The sequence below is a fragment of the Mus pahari genome, chromosome 4 (genome assembly GCF_900095145.1).
Source record: "Mus pahari chromosome 4, PAHARI_EIJ_v1.1, whole genome shotgun sequence".
In the NCBI taxonomy this organism is placed as follows: Eukaryota; Metazoa; Chordata; class Mammalia; order Rodentia; family Muridae; genus Mus; species Mus pahari.
This window is the reverse complement of record NC_034593.1, coordinates 139,465,615-139,486,039: the sequence shown is the minus strand read 5'-3', so window position 1 is coordinate 139,486,039 and position 20,425 is coordinate 139,465,615. Positions and strand designations below refer to the sequence as shown.

The window sequence follows — 20,425 nt, the reverse complement described above, 5'->3', positions numbered from 1 at the left end:
TTTTTTTTTTTAATAACGGGAAGATTTTCTTCCTTCATATATGTGTGGTGCAGGTGCTGGGGATTGAACCTGGGTCCTCTAGAAGAACAGCAGGCTCTCTTAGCCTCTGAGCCCTCCTTATTTCTAAACTCTTCTGTACTCTTCTTGTTGATTGTGCTGTTGTCACTAGAGGGCAGCACAACTCCTCCCCAGTCTGTGCTGTTGAGTCACTAGAGGGCAGCACACCTCCTCCCCAGTCCAGAGAGCAGTGGCTGTCAGTGCCACTCTGTGCTGCTGGCTGGACTGGGCTCAACCTGAAGTTCACTTTTGGCACATTTGAGAGACCCCTTGAAAGGTTGTTCACAAAACACTGAATAGTAGTGAAACTTTCCATTATTGTGGAAGGTCTTCCACTTCCTAGTGTCTAGATATTTGGGACAGTATCTATATTTTCTGTTTTTCAGATTGGTAACATGATTTTATAATTGTAAAAAGGACATTTTTGAGCTAGGTTTCCCTGTGTATCTAGTGCTGGCTTTGAACTTTCTTTAGCTCAAGCTGGCTCAGTCTTCCAAATGCTTCAGTTACAAGTGTGTGCCACAGTGTCTGACAGCTATTATAATGTTTTGTTTGTTGGTTCAGGACAGGGTTTTTCTGTGTAGCTCTGGCTGTTCTAGAGCTCACTCTGTAGCCCAAACTGGCCTTGAGCGCATAGATCTGCTGGCCTCTGCCTACCAAAGGCTGGGATTAAAGGCGTTAGCTATTTTTAAAAAATATTTGTACTCACACGTATGTGTGTACAAGTTGTATGTGTGTGCGTGCGCATGTGGGTGCCTGTGTTTGTAGGGCAGAAGAGGCATCAGATCTAGAGCTGAAGTTACAGGCAGCTGTGAGCCACTTGACTGTAGAGTTGGGAAACAAGATTTGGTCCTCTGGATGAGAGCAAGAGCATTAACTGCTGAGTCTTCCATCCCTGTTATCCCAGGAATGCCAGCCTGGGCGGCCACAGCAGGAAGGGACCACAATGCCAAGGCCTGCCTGGGCTTCCATTGTAAGTTCAGGAACAGACTGGTCATCTTTGTGTTCCCTGGTCTCAGAAAGGGAAAGGAGGGCTGGTGCTTCAGCTAGGGCAGCTTGGCTAGCAGGAGCCAGCGCCATTAGCCTGCCGCGCCCTGCTAAGCAGGTGTGAGATTCAGATTACGTTAGCTTCATGAAGGATTGCGGTGTCACGGTGAGGTAGGCAACTGCTGCCACACGCTTCTGTTCATTATTGTATTTCTATTCCAGCTCTTTAAAAGGACTATTCTAAGATGATTTTACAGTCTGGCGGGGAGGGATATGGGTAGATGGATGTAATATGATTATAATTTGCTTTACAATAATATTATTCAATCATTTTTCTAGACAGTAGCATCTTTTTCTGCAAATTAATTTTATTTTTCTCATAATAATGTTTGCATTTTCTGAAAGAAGACATTCCTCTGTGTGTGTGCATGCACATGTGAATGTCGAGTATGCATTTGCACTTTTAGTGGGTACAAGAGATAAATGTCATTGTCTGCCTGTATCGCTCTCTACCTTATTTTTGGAGACAGGATCTGTCTCCGAATGTGGAGCTGACATTTCTGGCTTATCTGGTTGCCAGCTAAGGCCCTGGGACCTACCTATCTCTGCCCCTGGTGCCATAGCTACAGATGTTCCTTACCCAGCTATCACCCGCGCTGAGACTCTGAGCTCAGTCCTTGTGATTCCACAGCAAGGACTTTACACAGTTCGCTGTCTCTGTAGCCCCAGAAACAAGATACTTTTACTCACTCTAAAGTCACTATTAAGACAGTGACAGTAAATCTGCTTTTTCACCTAAAGGACTTGCAAAAATGATTACTCTTGGTGTAGCTGAGATTGTCATCTTTCTGTGGTTGTGACCATGACATGCATCAGAGGATCCAGTCATCTAGACTCTGTCTCACCTCCACCACACACATGCCTGTCCTGTCCTCTGTACAGTCAGTCACGTGGGGGCCTCGGCCTCTTGTCTCATGTACACCTTGCTCCATGCACGAGGCTGCGCCTGCCTTAGCTCACAGGGTCTGAGTCTGCTTCTCCAGCCTGTGCTGCGGCCGTCTCTACTAGAACGCTGTAGAGATGAGCACTCTTGTCCAGACTGATTGGTTTGGTTTTGTTCTTCTTTGTGGTGGAAGTCAGGTATGAACTACAATAGCAGGCTGCGTAATTGAAAACTTTATACTAAGATTTTATTTTTTAAATCAATGCTGAGTTTGAGTTTATTTTCACTTTTGTTTTTCGATTCTCTGACTGATACTGTGCACACTCCCACATGCTTCCCGAACCTTCCATTCCTGTGGGTTTTGCATGTAGCGTGAAAAGCTGATGCTTTGCAGAGGAGACCTTGGGTGCCTTCCCTGTACTTCCAGGTAACATTTGTTGGTCTCTGAAGCACCATGCAGGGATTTATTTATTTCTAGACTGTGAATAAATTGATAATACACACAAAAAACCATTTAAACATTTTTGTTTAATTTTAAAAATTATATAATAGGGTCATTTTTGGAAGCCACAGGTCAATGTTGAGTGCAGTCTGTCTCTTTGTGTGTGTTAATAACTACATGTGTTTATACAGAGGGTGGGATAACCATGTGTGTAACCATGGTGATGTAACCATTGTGTAACCATTGTGATGTGCGGGTGCTTTGCATGCCTGCATATTGCCAGGTGTCTCTGACCCTGGAGTTGATCACCTTAGCGAGGCTGGCTGACCAGTAAGTTGTAAAGACCCTCCTGCCTCCACCCTTCAAGCACTGCAGTTGTACATACATGCTGCTGCATGTGGCTTTTCCTTAATACACGGGTACCAGGAATCCAGACTGAGCGTCTCATGCTGTGTCGCAAGCCCTTTATGGATGCCCACTTTATTCTTTTATTAATTGGTTTTCTGATCCTCGGGTGTGGTGGGAACCCCCAGAGAGGCTCCAGATTCCTGTGTCCCAGAACAAGGAACAGTGTATCCTGTTACTAGCAAACAATACAGGACCAAGTGCAAGCGCACTAGCAGGGGAGTGTTGAGTGGGCAGCAGCAGACGCTGGAGAAAGGCATGGGGCTTTCAAGCCACTTTGTGGAAACTGGAGGTTGTTTGCATAGCCTGGGCTTGCTCAGATCTGCTCTGTTACATGTAATCCTGTGTACAGCTTCATATATCACATGTCTTGTTAGCATTTTAAATCTCTACCTAGGTGTCTTAGTTAGGGTTTTACTGCTGTGAACAGACACCATGACCAAGGTAAACCTTATAAAGGACAACATTTCATTGGGGCTGGCTTACAGGTTCAGAGGTTCAGTCCATTATCATCAAGGTGGGAGCATGGCAGCATCCAGGCAGGCGTGGTGCAGGAGGAGCTGAGAGACCTACATCTTCATCTGAAGGCTGCTAGCAGAATACTGACTTCCAGGCAGCTAAGATGAGGATCTTAAAGCCCACACCCACAGTGACACACCTATTCCAATAGGGCCACACCTTCTAATAGTGTCATTCCCTGGGCCAAGCATGTACAAACCATCACACTAAAGGTGAAGATGGACCTTCCCCCATAATCGGCCTAGGACCCACCTTCTGTTTCCCTGCTAATGTGGTAATTTTAAGAAATGGAAAATATCCCAGCTTTTGAAACACTGTGTGCAATGAAGGAGGAATCATTACAATCTTGCCTCTCCTTTAAATTTGAAATATCATATGAAAGAAGAGGTTGGACATAACGTGATACACATGAAGACAAGTTAAGGACGAGAGAGGAATAAGTATCTCCTAATGAAACTTTATATACATATCACAGAAACCTATCCCTTAATCAATCTCTCTCTCTCTCTCTCTCTCTCTCTCTCTCTCTCTCTCTCTCTCTCTCGTCTATTTCCTAACTCAGGAAGTATTGCTATTTTTTTCCACCTTTTAGATATTAGCTAAAAGACTAAATCTCTCTCTATATATGGTACTCTGGACATATTCTCTCTCCTCCCTCCCTCTCTCCCTCCCTCCTTCTGTGTCTCCCTTCTTCCCTTAGAGTCCTTCTCCTGACACAGCTGCTCACAGAATTCCAACTCAGGACACATGCCTGCTCTCCTTGTATTTCTCTCCCCATTGCTGGGCATTCCAGCTTGTCTGCCTTGTTCTCTTGTTCTTCTCTCATACTCTAGCAAAACTGATCTTATCTTTTCTTTCTTTCTTTCTTTCTTTCTTTCTTTCTTTCTTTCTTTCTTTCTTTCTTTCTTTCTTTCTTTCTTTCTTTCTTTAGAATTAAGTGACTTACACATTAACTGATTCATCTCTCCTGGCTCTTGAATGGTATCCATGTTTTTAAACTTCTTTCCTTATGAGCTGCATTGATTGGACAGTGTGGTGGGGCTTCTGATAACTTCCTCTTAGAGTGGAGGTCGGAAGAGAGAAATTTTCTCCTAGCCTTACCTATGCAACTATTGGACCCCAGACTCAGAGTCTAGACCAGGAAAGTAAGTTCAGGTTCTGCATAGCAGTGATGAGCTTGCAAGTCCTGGAGTACAACCAGAGCTGTGACTAGTTAGTTATAGTTACGTCTTGTTTCCTAGCTGCTTAGTGAGGATCCAGTTCTCAGTGTGAGCCACTCTGTACTGCTCACAGGGAGAAGCAACTTAAAATCCAAGCAGAGAGAGTGCTTTGTAAAACAAACTTCAGTTTGGATCCCTAGCGCCGATGTAGAAGCCAGATGGGTTGACATGGGCCTGTAATCTCACCTCTGGAATGCTGGAGAAAAGCAGACCCCCGAACCTCATTGGCTAGCCTTCCTAGCTGAATTTTGGAATTTTAGATTCAGTGAGAGACCCTGACTCAAAAAATAAAGTGCCCTAAACAGGATCTGCAGACAACTTTCTGTAAGGCTCAAGGAGCACTACAGCAGAGAGAGGAGATATTAAATGCTGCTGTCAGTGTATGGCAGACCCATCACAAGATCTCACAGCAGCTGTGCTTGTTTGCAATGGGCCTGCAGGAGACTGGGCCACTCAGTCACCGATCATGGATGGGGACAGGTGGCAGGTGCTCGGGACCCTCTTTCATTCTGCTGAACTGTTGGCAACCAATTGATTCTGCATAAGGGACAGTTACTGTGTTCAAATATATGCCAAATGGTGAGTTCACAGGCTTCAAACATGCCCACACAGATAGTCCTGATTAAAATCAGTGGATCATAAAACTAAAAAAGGGGGTGGGGCATTCATGTGGGAGGGGACCCGTGGGATGAGGGGAGACAAAAGCAGTCAGATGCACTAGATGTATGCATGACGTTGTCAAAGAACAGATGGGATGGATAATAATAAAAATAGAGTGACTTCCAAAGATACCTGCTCCAATCTCCAGCCTCCACATCTAAGCTTCTGTCTGTATATACATGCACACATGCAAACAGGCACGTAGGAACACGCACCCTGCACACGGGCGCACACTCCCCCATGTCTCTGCTTACGAAGGCAGTGCAGCAGAATAGTTATTTTGACCCCTCTTTAATCCTGTGATAAGAAAGTGGCTTCGAGTTAGGCAAGTAAGTGGGGAGGAGTGCTCTCCTCCGCGGCGTTCCTTCAGTTTGGTTCCTCTCCCTGCTTGATGATGCCAGCATTTGCCAGGCAGGGGTAGGCAGACCAAAGCCAAAGGCCAGTCTGGACTATTTAGGGAGACCGTGTCAAAGACACAACCAAAGAAGCCTGCTTGCTGCCTTCACACACTGGTTTCCTGAGCTAGACCTGCGGAGAGGGAAGCTTTGGCTTGAGACTGTGAAACTAGCATTTCAGAATTTAGCAGATGATTTTTCTTTCAAAAGCAGGTGATTTCTACATGCATCTGAATGGATAGCTAAGAAGGTGGCTTTCAGGTGTTCTGATCTGTGCTGGACATGGTGACTCATACTTTTAATACAGCAATCAGGAGGCAGAGGGAGGTAGATCTCTGTGAGCTTGAGACCAGCCTGGTTGTCTACATAGCTGAGTTCTGGGCCAGTGAGAGCTACAAGTAAGCCTGTCTCAAAAAAAAAAAAAAGCAAGGCAGTTTGCTGGCTACCAGGATGGCTGCAAGGCTGACACCTGAATTCAGTCCCTGGAACCCACATACTATACAGAGAGAATTGAACTCCCACAAGTTGTCTTCTGACCCCAAGTGCACAACCGCAGAATCCATAAATGAATATAAGAAAAGTAAACAGATAAATCTTAAAGTGTGTATTGAGCTGTTTACTGTGCATCTTTTGTGTTATGTGCTTCAGATGAGTAAGTCCAGGCCAAGCCTTCAATAGCATGTAATCTGAGTAGCCAGCTAAGCCTTCCTCACAGCAAACAGTTGGAGAGTAAAGCAATGAGTAACAGTTGGAGAGTAATGCAGTGTACTTGTAGTACTGCCTCAGAGCCAGAGCTCCCTGCAGGGCGGAGCCTTAGCTTCCCTCCCTGCCTGTTCTGTCCCCATCTTGTAACTGGAGCCTGCCTGTTTAACAGCCTAGATAAAGAAATGAAGAACTTACGGTAAACAGATCTGGTTTAGGACGTTTGGGGCGTGAGTCAACTCTTGGCTTATCTGTCTTTATTCCTGAGGATTTGTGGAGTTCATTTAAAGATCAGATACCACAGCTATCAAGTTATAGATATTCTACACAATTATTTTTTTCTTAATAAATAAATAATCTTATAAACTTTTAAAATAGTAAAAATAGATGGTAGATTCAAAAATACTATTTTATTCTCTATATGTATATATGCTAAGCATGACAATTTTCATATATATGAAATATACAATAAAAGTATTTTTATATCTTACAATAAATAGACATTTTTGTTATCTTTATTATTTTGTTATCTTTCATATATTTTGATAGAAGGTACTTTTTAGCTGGTCCCAGATACTGTGATTGATAGATTATGGAATCTAAAACCTTACACCAAGGGATGACGTTACTTTAGAAAAGGCCTTTTGCTACTGTCATGCACATAGGCCTGTGTCAGTTCCAGCTTGGCAGTGTGTTGTGTGTTTAGAGCAGGAGTTTTTGTTGTTCAGTGGTTTAGTTTTAGGGAATGACATGGGTCGTGGGCTTTAGTTGTATCTTTGTCTCTAACTATTCAGACTGAGAATCATACACAATATTCAGGAATAAGCATTGGTCTCTGTTTTCATTTGTGGTGCTAGGAATCAAGTGCAGTGCCTTGTGTCAGGGTGCTTGTGTAGGACCAAGCTGCTGCATTTAAGAGCAGTGTAACATAAAGGTGATTTGCAACATAGGGAGCTTGCTTTGGAGGCACTGTTGAATTGATAGGGCTTACAAGAATAAAGTTCTAGCTTATTAACCTATAATTTCCTTTTTAAATTAATTAGACTTTACATTTTATATGCTTATTTTATTATAAAAATATGTATTGCAATATCAGTATTAGAAGCAACTCTAGAGCCATGAGTGTGATTAGTGTTTGTGGGGTTTTTTGGTTTTTTGGTTTTTTTTTTTTTTTTTTGATGGAAAAGATTTTGAGATTCTTTTACACTGATGTATAGGAACAAATGCCTTGTTTGGGGCCTTACAAACAACCCAGGGATGTTTTCAGGTCAGCGGTTGCTATGATACGCTTATGCCTTAGGGACTAGGCCGCACGATCTGTTGGTTGAACAGAATAAACACAGATCTTAGACCTGGAATATCTATGCAGAAAAACTTATTTTCTTTTGTGGTTTGTTATTTTTGTTTGTTTTAAGATGGACGCCTCACTGCATAGCATATACTGGCCTTAAAGTCAGTATCTGAGCTGGCCAGATGGCTGAGTGGGTAAAAGCACAAGGTGGTCCACTTGAGATCCCTGGGGCTCACATGGTGGAGGATGAAAACTGAACCCCACAAGTTGTCCTCTGATTTCAACTTACACGCCATGACCTATGTGCCTGTATACATACATACATACATACATACAATAAATGAAAAAGTATGTCTTCTGTATGTTGGCATTACAGGAGCAAACCAGCACACATAGCCCAAGTGTAATTTCTTTGTGTATAGAAAGCATGGCCAAAGGTGTCAGAGGGGAGAAAACTAAGCTCTTGCTACAGCTGTAGTCATCTATAGTCTGGTGTTTAACAGCATTGCAGGTTAAGCAGCGCAGCAAGTAGCCTAGCCCGTGTCTATAAGTGCTGTGGGAACACTGAAGAAAAGCTTGTGGGTGTTCTTTGGACACTTACAGGAGGCTTCATGGAAGGAATAACCTGAAAACACACAGTAGGCCTGCCAGGAAGATCGAAGACAGAGCATCTCGAGCAGAGAGAGCCACGGAATCCAGCTACAGAAGAGACAGGCATGGCATAACAGGACATAGCAGTACATCTACAAGGGTGGGCCAGAGACGTCACGCAAGAACTTTGCTTCTTTAAGCAAAAATGAGCCACAGAAAACTATTTAGATGGTCAAGTCAGATGCCTGTGTTGATGTTGAAGGAGAGTATGGAAGGATGGCTGGTGTATATAATGGCAGTGTTTTCTCCTTTCCTGGAGCTCCTTTTTGTACAAGTGCTGTGTCTCTTGGGGTTTTGTATTTTGTTTTGAGTCAATGAGAGTTTTTCTAAGGGGACTCTCTGGCAGAGAACAAGAAAAACTGTGAAAAAGCACCTCCTATCCAGGGGAGAGAGATTTCTCAGGTTTGGTAAGTAGCCAGATAGAACATCCAGAGACCCTGAGTAAGCTTGGCTGTGAGCAGAGGTCCCTCAGCCTCTCCTCTCATCAAGCATCCCAGACTTGATGCTGTGAGGTGAGCCTGGTCTCTTTTCCTGTGGAGTCACTGTCACAGCAGAGTAACCTCACTGGGGCTGTATTTTTAGGGAGTGATATGAACTGCGGGCTTAAATAATACACTTAGGTCTCTAAATAGAGTACAAGTTACACAGCAGTTGAGAAATGTGGTTAGTAATTCTTCTCCAGTATTAACCCTCATAATTTTCATTTCAGAGGGTATACTAACACCACAAGATGCAGCTGAGCTGGTGTCATTTCTGCAGGTCAAGACAGATTCAGTGATCCAATACAGTGCAGTGCTGTCAAGACAGATTCAGTGATGGCCAATACAGTACAGTGCTGTCAAGACAGATTCAGTGATCCAATACAGTACAGTGCTAAGGGCTCTAGAAACAGAGGGTACCTGATGTTTGCCTTTGCCTCTTAACTCAGATTACATCTCCACAGCTGAGATTTATCTGTGGAGGACTTACTCAGCCATGCAAGGCCTTTGTAGTATTAGGGAAAGACCACAGTCAGCTCCCTCCAGGAAGAAGTTGACCTAATTTGGACTGGTTTTCTGCCCTCATTTGTCCTTTGACCAGGGCCTTTGTAGCACATAGACTAGTTGTGCCTACTGGTTTGTTATGGCTATAACTCTTTTTTTTAAAGATTTTATTTGTTTTATGTATATGAGTACAATGTAGCTGTCTTCAGACACACCAGAAAAGGGCATCAGATTTCATTACAGATGGTTGTGAGCCACCATGCAGTTGCTGGGAATTGAACTCAGGACCTCAGGAAGAAGAGTCAGTGCTCTTAACTGCCTTGCCATCTCTCCAGCCCTATGACTATAGCTCTTTAACTGCAAACTCAGTCTTAGTTCTATCTTATTTTAGTCATTTGATGAAAGAAGAGGTAAGGCTACTGCCTGAGTGTGGATGCCCTTCCCCATTCCTGTGTCTCCTGGTTTGTATTGGCAGCTGTATTTTCCAGTTAGGAGTCACAGTTGTCTGTTTTGCCGTCGCAATATGTGAGTGTTTTGATAAACAGGGAAAAGCAGACACAACTGTTCCAGCAGTCTGTTTTGTACTGTGCCACCGTGCCAAGATGCTTCTGCACATGTGTCATGGACTCTGTAAGTAAAGCTGGACTAGTCAGAACATATCCAGAACTGATCAGCCTTTTGGATCTCAGAGCTCCCCTTAGCTTATCAGGACAGAGGCCCATTGAATGGCTAATCAAAATGTATTTCAAAATTTAGTCTTTCCCTTGTGAGATTGTTTTTGATTTTTAAGTTTAATGTTGTTCTTTCTTTCAAACTATATATTTTAGTATCCTAAAACCTGGGGGTGGGGGATGGGGGGCAGGTGGCAAGGTTACAATATGGGTAGCAGATTGTCACATCAAAAGGGACGAGTGTCATGACAGACTAGCTTGGCCTACACAGTGAGTTCTGTGGCAGCCAGGGCTACATAGTAAGACCATGTTCGTCTCAAGACAAACAACAAACCCTCAAACACACACACAACCTTCTAGAGAGAGCCACAGTAGTTTTCTAGACTGCTGATAATTTGAATAACTGAAGACTACAAAACACTTGTTGGCAGCTGGAACTTATCTTCAATAAAGACGCAGAAAACACAAGGTTTCAGGTTGTAGTTAAGCTGTGAAAATGTGTGTAGACACTAGCCAGCAGCAGTCAGGTGACAGTGAGACAGCACGCAGGCTCCCTTTTCGGACTGGTGTCATAGAGCCTACGTGGACAGCGTGGGGTTATAAAAGAAGAGAGGCATCCCTGGAATCTCCACTGGCGTCCGCAGAGACTAAAATAGACCCAGTGCCTTCTCGGGAACAGAAATAGAATGTGCCTAGGGACAGCAGAACGGAGACACAGAAAACTCACTTGGCTTGATCTAAGGAAATAAAGCCAGGCCCAAGGGCCAGAACCAAGGCTCAAAGGGCATCTAGGTTTCTTTCCCTTCCCCTCCTTAAAAAAAAAAAAAAAAAAATCGGGTCCTTTTTTGGGGGAAAACTTAAGTGAACAACAAGGCTGTGAAGGGCCGAGGTTTGAGTGCAGACTTTAGCCACTGCATAACTGAGCCGGGAATTAACCCTCGAAGTGCAGATGCTCCTCCGAAGGAGAGCATTCGGGGACTCTGTAAGAATCTTGTAAACTTCCAGGTGTCGAAGAAAGGCAGACAATTTTAAAGAAATGTTTAGATTTGCTTATTATTTTAAAAGATTACCAATCAACTAACCCAACAAAAAGTCCTCCATGAGACCAGAGAGCAGCTGATAATTGTACAACTTTGTTAGTGTACAATCATCATTCGTGGGAAGCCTTTAAGGCCGGGGGGGGGGAGGGGGGAGCCGGCAGCTGATAATTGTAGAACTTCATTAGTGTGCAGTCATCATTCGTAGGAAACCTTTAGGACTTCTACAGTCCTTTTCAATCATTAAAGGGTAAAAACTGTATGTTTCAGGTTCATAAATTAATTGCTCTTGGTTAACGTAGGTCTCAGTATTGGAAACATCAAAAAAATGTAGAAGGGCTCTGAGAACATGGTACCGTCTCGTTGTAGACAAAATGACCCAAAGGAGGTTAATGCTAGGCCCTTTAGCTGTGGCTCTCATGCCATGGGAATTACCAGCTTATAACAATACAAAACATTAGTTTACATGAACCAACATTAAAGTGCTTTTAATGTCCTTGGTGTTCTCAGGATGTGTATAAATTATTGGGAGGACAAAAGAAAACATTCCCTGGGAAAGTTAGTTCTTCCAGCTCACAGATTGGCTTATCCTTCTGTGTTATATGCTTACTCTAGAAAAAAAAAAGTTTACTTAACGGTATGCAAAATTGCTCACTTTGGATGTTTATATACATTAACATTTAATTCTTGTAATATTTGGAGGCAGATTTTATTCCTGTGTTTACATGAGCTCACTAGGAAATGGAGAAGATAAAACTTTTCCAAGGTTACAAGGCTCTTAAGTAATGGGGTCCCAGCTTTAATATAAGCTCTCTGGCTTTGAGCTCACGATTTTAACCATCAACACTAACTACCTCACGGATTAGATGTGTTTGTAGGGGATGAGGCTTGAGTAGATCAATAAGAATGTGCCTTTTAGATGTTGACGGGGGTTTGAGATCAGTACAGATGTAGAAAATTGGAAGAAGCCAGAGGCCTGTAGAAGAGTGCATATGGCCGTGTGGAAGACAGTAATGGCAGTGTGTTCTTCTGTGCTCATGAACGCTAGGCACTGCCCCTTTACAAAGCTCCTTCATCCTGACCTCAACGCTGACGGCAACAGGGCTGCTCCTTGCGCTCTGTCTGCATCCCGAAGCAGCACCTTGAGGGCTGCACTGCTCAGGCCTCGTGTGACTGGTGACTGCTAGAACACTGTCAGCCCATGCTGATGGGAACCCATAGTGACAGGATTTGATGTTTGTAGTAATTGGTGGAAAATAACATCAGATAGGCAGGGGAGACAGTGATGGAAGGTTTTGGAAAAGAGAAATTTGATTAGACATGACTCTTTTGTTCTAGTTACAAGAGAAGGGTTTATTAGCCTAGGCTAGTCCTATAATAGTTACCTGAGTCAGAGTAAACAGTCTGTGATACCCCTTAATATAATACTTGAGCATATTGGAACATAGGAGTTCAATCGGAATTCTCTAAAGAACTTGCAGTCTCTTTGCAGTGTCAGAAAGACACAAAAGCTTCTGGGTGTGGCATGGTGACCCACACCTGTAACCCCAGCACTTCAGACTGAGGCAAGGGAGCTGCTGCAGGTGTGAAGCCGGCCTTGTCTCCTGAGTGGATTTAGGTCAGCCTGAGCTATAGAGTAACAACACCTTGACTCAGAAGATGGAAGAAAGGGATGAAAGAAGAAATACAAAAAGAAATATGGTTACATCTCTGTCCAATAGAAATGTATCACCCCCCACCCCCCACTCCCTACCCTGGCCCATGAAGTCTCTGTGAGGCTAAGTGCATCCTTGCCCACTGAGGCCAGCCAAGACAGCCCAGCTAGAACATATCCCACATACAGGCAACAGCTTTTGGGACAAACCCCATTCCAGGTGTTTGGGACCCACTTGAAGACCAAGCTGCACATCTGCTACTTATTGTGGGGAGGCCTAGGTTCAGCCTGTGTATGCTCTTTGGTTGGTGGTTCAGTCTCAGAGCCCCAACGGTCCAGGTTAGTTGACTATTGGTCTTCCTGTGGAGTCCCTATCCCTTTGGGGCCCACAATCCTTCCTTCTGTTCTTCCATTAGAGTCCCCAAGCTCCATCCACTGTCTGTGAGTGTCTGTATCTGGCTGAGTCAGCTGCTGGTGAAGCCTCTCAGAGGGCAGCCATGCTAGACTTCTTCCTGTCTGCAAACATAACAGAGTGTCATTAATAGTGTCAGGGATTGGTGCTTGTCTGTGGGATGGGTCAGTCACAAGAGGCAGATGGAGGGAGGGAGCTGGGTGGGTGAGGGGTTGGGGAGGGAATGGGGGGGTTCAGGATCGGGTATGGGGAGGGCCAGGAGGGCTGACTAGATGGCCATGAGAATGAATGGAGATCTGCAAATGATGGGGGTGAGGAAGACGGGGGCATTGCCAGGAAGGGACAGAGGCCTAGGATAGGGGAGGCACCCAAGAATCAGTGGGGATGTCCTTAACTGTGACACACAGCATTGGGGATATGGAACCTGAAGAGGCCACTGCCTCTAGCCAGGCAGGACCCCCCCAGTGGAACAATAGGGACACCAACCCACACACAAAATTTTAACCCAAAATTTATCTTGTCTACAAGAAATGTAGGGTTGGGGAATGGAGCAGGGACTGGGGGAACAGCCAACTTTTGTCTGTTTTTAAACTTTTTTTTTTCCGATTATTTGGTGGTGTTGTTAAGACAGGTTTTTGTGTAGGTCAGGCTGGCTGCAAATGTACTATGTAGCTGATGATCACCCTGAACTCCTGGTCCTGGTGACTCTGCCTCCCAGACGCTGGTATGACGGCATGCACTGTCATACCCAGAAGTTTGCTGCTCTGTATGAATGAGCCCTTGTGTTCAGTTTTTCCCTTAACATATTATGATATTTATCTGATTCCTTGCATAAAGCAACAATTCATATTTGTTGTATAATTTTTCCATTTTGTAAATATACTAATTGCTATGTTCTTGGTAGACAATTTTTCTCTCAGTTTCTATTAGGAACAGTGTTACTATGAACATCCTTATGCCCATAAACACACATTTATATGAAACACATCTGTAGAACTGCTGGGTCACAGAGGAGGTGCTTCCAACCTTTCCTTTTGTTGTTTGGTTTTTCAAGATGGTCTCTGTGTAGCTCTGACAGTCTGGAACTTGCTCTCTGTGTAGCTCTGACGGTCTGGAACTCGCTCTGTGTAGCTCTGACGGTCTGGAACTCGCTCTGTGTAGCTCTGACGGTCTGGAACTCGCTCTGTGTAGCTCTGACGGTCTGGAACTTGCTCTGTAGACGAGGCTGGGCTCAAACTCACAGAGCTACGCCTGCCTCTGCCTCCTAAATTCTGGGTTTAAAGGTGTGCACCACCACCCCAGCTTAAGCTTTTTCTTAATATTTATTTTTATTCATGAATATGGGTGCTGTATGTGTGTTTGTGTATCAGAAGAGGGTGCCAGATCTTGTGTTGGATAGTTTTATGCCAACTTAACACAATCTAAAATCATCTGAAAGGAGGGAACTTCAATTACGAAGATGTATCCATAAGATGAGGCTGTAGGCAAACCTGTACGGTATTTCTTAGTGATTGATGGGGAAGGACCCAGCCCATTATGGGTGGGGCCTAGCCTGAGCTCATAGTCCTGGGTGCTGTAAGAAAGCTGGCAGAGCAAGCCATAGAGAGCAAGCCAGTAAGTAGCATGAGGCCCTCCGTGGCCTCAGCATCCACTCCTCCCTCCAAGTTTCTGTTCTGTTAGAGTTCTGACCTGACTTCCTTGGGTAATAGACTGTGATGTGGAAGTGTGAGCCATGTAGACCCTCTCCTCCCCACGTTGCTTTGGTTATGGTTCTCTGTCCTAGCAATCAAAGCCCTAAGACATGTGCCACAGGAACTGTCGTAGCAGTTGCTGATCTACTAAGAGGAAAGCTTTGGCTTTCCAGCTCCAGCTCTCCTCGTGCTTGTAGGACAGTCAAGACTTAAGACTCTCTTGAAAGAATGTTGTGAATTTTAATGGGGTGTGTGAAAACAGTGAGTTTGGGGTATTGCCCAGGCTTTCTTCTCTATACTTTTTATTGGCTCACCCAAGAAGCAGATGTGTTATTTCTTTTCATCATCATTAAACTGCCATTCAGGAATTATAACAGTTACTGAAACAAGAGGTGTGGTCTGTGATTTTCCGGTGCGGAGAAACCCGTTAGAGATTAACGGAGAGTCACCCATGATTTTTCGGTATTGCATGAAGGATAGGAATCCAAGCATTTCCCTTTAGTATCGTTTAACCACGAGCAAGCCCACGTTTGAGTTCTCTGCTTCCTCTGCTTTCTCCTCTACTTTGTCATGTGCCTGCTGTGTGAGTCTGACGCTGTGCCTGTCCAAATGCTGACTTGTGAGTCAGTCTTGGTGTATGTGTGTCTATCTGTGTGTATGTCTGTCTCAAGTGTGTGTCCCTAAAAGGGGAGCTTTGCTCTATATTTATTGAACAGCAGAGAAAACACCACATGGGGAAGGAGTGTTAAAGATCACTTGACAGGGATCTTTAACAGAGTTTACAAGAGATGAAGTCACTCATTCCACTGACCCCATATATCATGGCTATTTATTTAGAAGACTGCTTTTGTGTGTGTGTGTGTGTGTGTGTATATGTGCACATGCACCTGTATGGTGTGGGTGTGTATGTGCTTGCATGTGTGTGGTGTGTATGTGCTTGCATGTGTGTGGTGTGTGTGTGTGTGTATTTTAAAATGTGCTTTCTGTACTGAAATGAAAATTATGGGAATTTCCCCCATAATTGCATGGCCAAAGATACCAATACACCAGTTAGGAAACTTTCTAAAGTGTAAAGCAGCTGACTTGGCTCAGCGTTGAGAGTGCTTACTGTTCTCCCAGAGGACTTGGGTGTGGTCCCCCTCACACACACACACATTTGGTGGCTCAAACCACTGGTAACTTCATTTCCTGAGAATGTATATCATCTTCTGACCTTTATGGGGATCGACATGCATATGGTTTAAGAAACATACTCAGGCACACACATAAAGGAAATCAGTAATAACGTAAAGTTTTAAGTATACGACAGTTGTTTTATTTTCTAGTTTGGTAGAATACTATAAATTTCTGAGGTGGTTTATTTGTTTATTAGGTATGCTAGCCAGAAAGCTCAGGGCTCTGGGCCTTGTGAGTGCTACACAAGTACTTTACCACTGAGCTAAATCTCTAGACTAATACTTTTTAAATAGAATAATTTAATCTTGGTTTATAATGGTCATTTAGTAGAAGAATTTTATTTATTTGGTTTTTTTGAGATGGGGCCGGCTATGTTGACAATATTAGCTTTGAACTGCTGGGTTAAACTAGCTTTCTGTCCCCCGAATAACTGGGATTATACCCATGTGCCTGTACACTTGGCTCTGTAGAATTTTCAGTTAGGTGCTTTCAAAGGATTGATGTCAGCCTAATATGAAACAATAATAATTTAAATTTTAGAAGGTAAACTATTGAAATGTCAAACCTGAGATGTGCTTATGTGCTGCCACAGGGCCATGCTCCGTGTACCTGCCCAAGCACTGAGCCCGCAGCGACCCTCTGTTCTACACAGGACTTAGAGTGTAATTGGTTGCACACAACTTTTGAGTTTAGTGGGCTTAGATTTTTACATCCCAGTGGAGTCACAAAATGTTTTTCCATATGTAGTAATCCTCAAGAAAATTTGAAAGATTTCTGGTAAATTTGGTAAATATTTTTGAAAGGCTTAATAGAGGTTAGAGGAAGGCTTAATGGAAATTTGAATAAATGAAAACCAGGGACATTTCTTGCTTTTATTAAAAGGGATAAAGATAAAGCATTTGAGAAGGTTAAAAGATTGAGACTTTTTTTTATCCTTTGCTTTTTATCATGATACATTTTTTAAGGTATATTAGTTATTTTTTACAATCTAATTACACAGAAAAATAGTTTTTACATGAAAATTCAGTGTCGGGAAGGTATTTCTGTCGATGGCATGAGAGCTTTTTCAAACCTGCTTTCAAAATGTTCTGCATTTGGGCAGTGGTGGCACATGCCTTTCATCCAAGCACTTGGGAGGCAGAGGCAGAGGCAGAGGAAGAGGCAGGCGGATTTCTGAGTTCTAGGCCAGCCTGGTCTACAGAGTGAGTTCCAGGACAGCCAGGGCTACACAGAGTGTTCTGTATTGCTAACAGATGGCCTATCTTAATATGGTCAAATAAATAATTTCCAAAATATTTGAGCTTCGTCACCATGGCAGTTAGTTGTATTTGATTTTTAAATAAGAATAATAAACATGAGAAGCTGATGTCTGATCTTGCTAGCTCTTCAGTCTCTTAAAGTCAGCTTTATGGTTTAAAGAAAATACAGATAACTACTGAGCTGCTTTAATTGATCACCTTATAGTGAGTAGTGAGCTAGAGGTTTTGTGTTAATAATGCAAACAAATCCAAGTGTTGTGGCACATGCCTCTTTGGTGTTTTCAAGTAGTCTCACTATGTAGCTGCCTGGCTTTGAACTGGTGATTCTCTTGCCTCTGCCTCTTCAGCATCTCCTACTGGCCTGGCCACCACAACCTGCATGGTGCATTTAATCCTAGCTCAAGAGGCAGAGGCAGGTGGATCTGTGAGTAGAAATCCTAGTCTATATAGTGAGTTCCACGATAACCCAGGCTACATAATGAGACCCTGTCTCAATTTTTTTTAGTTTATTTGAATATACCTTACAAATTTTCAAATTTAGGCAAGCCACTTGCAAATAAATTGTTTTAAACTAGTTCTGGTATTTACAGACTTTACCAAGTATAGTAAATAATTTACTGTAGCTATTTTAAAGCCAAAAGCTCTTTTAATAAAAAAAAAAAAATTAAGTTTAACTTCTTTAAATTAAAAAGCGGGGAGGGCTGGAGAGATGGACCCAGGTTCAATTCCCAGCACCCACATGGCAGCTTAGAACTGCCTGTAACTCCCAACTCCCAGGCTCCAGCACCCCCCACATACATGCCAAGGCATGTAAGATTTTAAAATAGAATACTTTTTAAAAATGAAGTCTGTTTTTCGTAGCTCTTCCTTCTGTGTCATACCAGTATGTTAGCAGGGGGAACTTTGCAAGAGTTTTGTTAGATTACAGCCCACTGCAGTTGTTACTGGTCTCCCTTAGTCCCTGGCTGTCCGGATAAAGAGTAGAGGTAAAATCACACTATATCAAGCCGGGCGTGGTGGCGCACGCCTTTAGTCCCAGCACTCGGGAGGCAGAGGCAGGTGGATTTCTGAGTTCTAGGCCAGCCTGGTCTACAAAGTGAGTTCCAGGACACCAGGGCTATACAGAGAAACCCTGTCTCGGGGGGAAAAAAAATCACACTATATCAAGTGAGCATGCCAGGGACAAAGAATAACAGTTCTGACTTTCGCCCTTGTTACTCTTAAGATAAAGACACAGATATGAGCGTGAGGGAGACTGTGGATGAGTTTGGCCTGCCAGACACCATGAACATTGACTCAGCAGATCTCTTTGCTTCAGCAACAGAGGTAAGACAAGGTGGGTTCATGTGAGGAAGTTCTACCATTGCACTACAGTTTAATTCAGTTGCCATGCGTGCGTGCATACATGCGTGTGTGCATACCTGTGTCTGTACGCATGTTGCCTACATGAATGTGTGCATCATGTATGTTTCTGGTGCCCACAGAGTCCCTGGAACTGAAGTGACAGTGGTTGTCAGCCACCCTGTGGGTCCTTGGAATTGACCCCAGGCCCTGGGCATGAATAACCAATGCTCAAAAAGTGAGCACCTCTCTGGCCCTGCTTGTGTAATTGTATTTTTCACCTTTGCTTGAGACAGGGTTTTGCTCTGTGGCCCATGCTGGCCTCAAACTCAAGTTCTCTTACCTTACCTCCTTGAGACTGGAATTACATATAACCTAACAGCAATTTCGTTCTAGTGTCTGGAAAGATTACTCAGCAATTAAGAGCATGGGCTGCTCTCCCTGGAGACTTAAGTTCTATTTCCAACACTCACATGGACCCACATCCTTGGTGAGTTTGAGGTCAACCTGGGATAGTGAAATTTTGTCTCATGACCAAACAAGCAAAGGTATCTTTGTGGAGATACTATAAAATATACTCTTGACCACATGCAGTGTGGTGTTTTCTAGTATTTTCATCATTGGGTTTCATTGTGTAGTCTAGGCTGGCCTCAAACTGAGAGTCTCCCCGTCTTAGTCTCTGCAGTGCTGATAGCTTGCAGTTATGGGCATGTCTGGCCTACAACTTCTAAAGCTTGTTTTGTTCTTCATGATTAGGTATTAACCAAGAAGCTTCTTGAGCCTGCTTACAGGATCTGTGTGTGAGGAGTGTGAGAGACCCCACACAGCTGTTGTCACTGAGACCCCTAACCCTAACCCTAACCCTAACCCTAACCCTAACCCTAACCTCAACGTGGGTATTGGCTTTCTTGGAGCTGCCCAATGGAGTCCCCTTTTTGGTTGACCTTTGTTTTTCCGGTTTTTCGAGACAGGGTTTCTCTGTATAGCCCTGGCTGTCCTGGAACTCACTTTGTAGACCAGGCTGGCCTCGAACTCAGAAATCCACCTGCCTCTGCCTCCTGTCTTATAAGCCCTCGCACCGCCTGAGATCACATATAGCTGGTGCAAACTAACATATGGGAGGGAGAGGAGTCCAGAATCTCCCAAGAGGTCTAATGGCCTTCCCTCAGTCGTCCTTTGAGGGAGCATCAACAGGTCTCACTATGCTGAGGCTCTGTGGTGTGCGATCATACTGTCCCCAGTGACTTTTCTTTTCTTTTCTTTGAATAATTTATTTTTTATTTTATGTGCATTGGTGTTTGCTTGCATGTGTGTCTGTGTGAAGGTGTCAGATCCCCTGGAACTGGAGTTATAGACAGTTGTGAGCTACCATGTGAGTGCTGGGAATTGAACCCAAGTCTCTTGGGAGAGCAGCTTAACTGCTGAGCCCCGTCTCCAGCCCATACTTTCTGTGATTAAGATGCCAGTAGCTGTTACACTCACATACAGCATTCCTCTAGTGTCCAGGATAAAGAATGTGCTCATCATCCCTGTCAGGAAATGACTGAGACCAGTAATGAATGTCGTAGTGTGTGTGTGTGTGTGTGTGTGTGTGTGTGTGACTAGTAACATCTTAGACCGTGTGTGTGTGTGTGTGTGTGTGTGACTAGTAACATCTTAGACCATGTGTGTGTGTGTGTGTGTGTGTGTGACCAGTAACGTCTTAGACCATGTGTGTGTGTGTGTGTGTGTGTGTGTGACTAGTAACATCTTAGACCGTGTGTGTGTGTGTGACTAGTAACATCTTAGACCATGTGTGTGTGTGTGTGTGTGTGTGTGACCAGTAATATCTTAGACCATGTGTGTGTGTGTGTGTGTGTGTGTGTGTGTGACCAGTAACATCTTAGACCATGTGTGTGTGTGTGTGTGTGTGTGTGACCAGTAACGTCT

At 43.8% G+C, this 20,425-nt stretch overlaps 1 protein-coding gene across 4 annotated transcripts in view; it reads left to right on the top strand.

Moving 5' to 3' along the window:
* Window positions 1–20,425, top strand: part of Miga1 (mitoguardin 1) — a 56,531-nt gene that overhangs the window by 13,199 nt on the left and 22,907 nt on the right. For all 4 annotated transcript variants that reach the window (XM_029537889.1, XM_021196400.2, XM_021196399.2 and 1 more), the window contains exon 8: window positions 18,381–18,481. In XM_029537889.1, coding sequence (XP_029393749.1) covers window positions 18,381–18,481 — 101 coding nt within the window. The remainder of the gene's footprint in view (window positions 1–18,380; window positions 18,482–20,425) is intronic.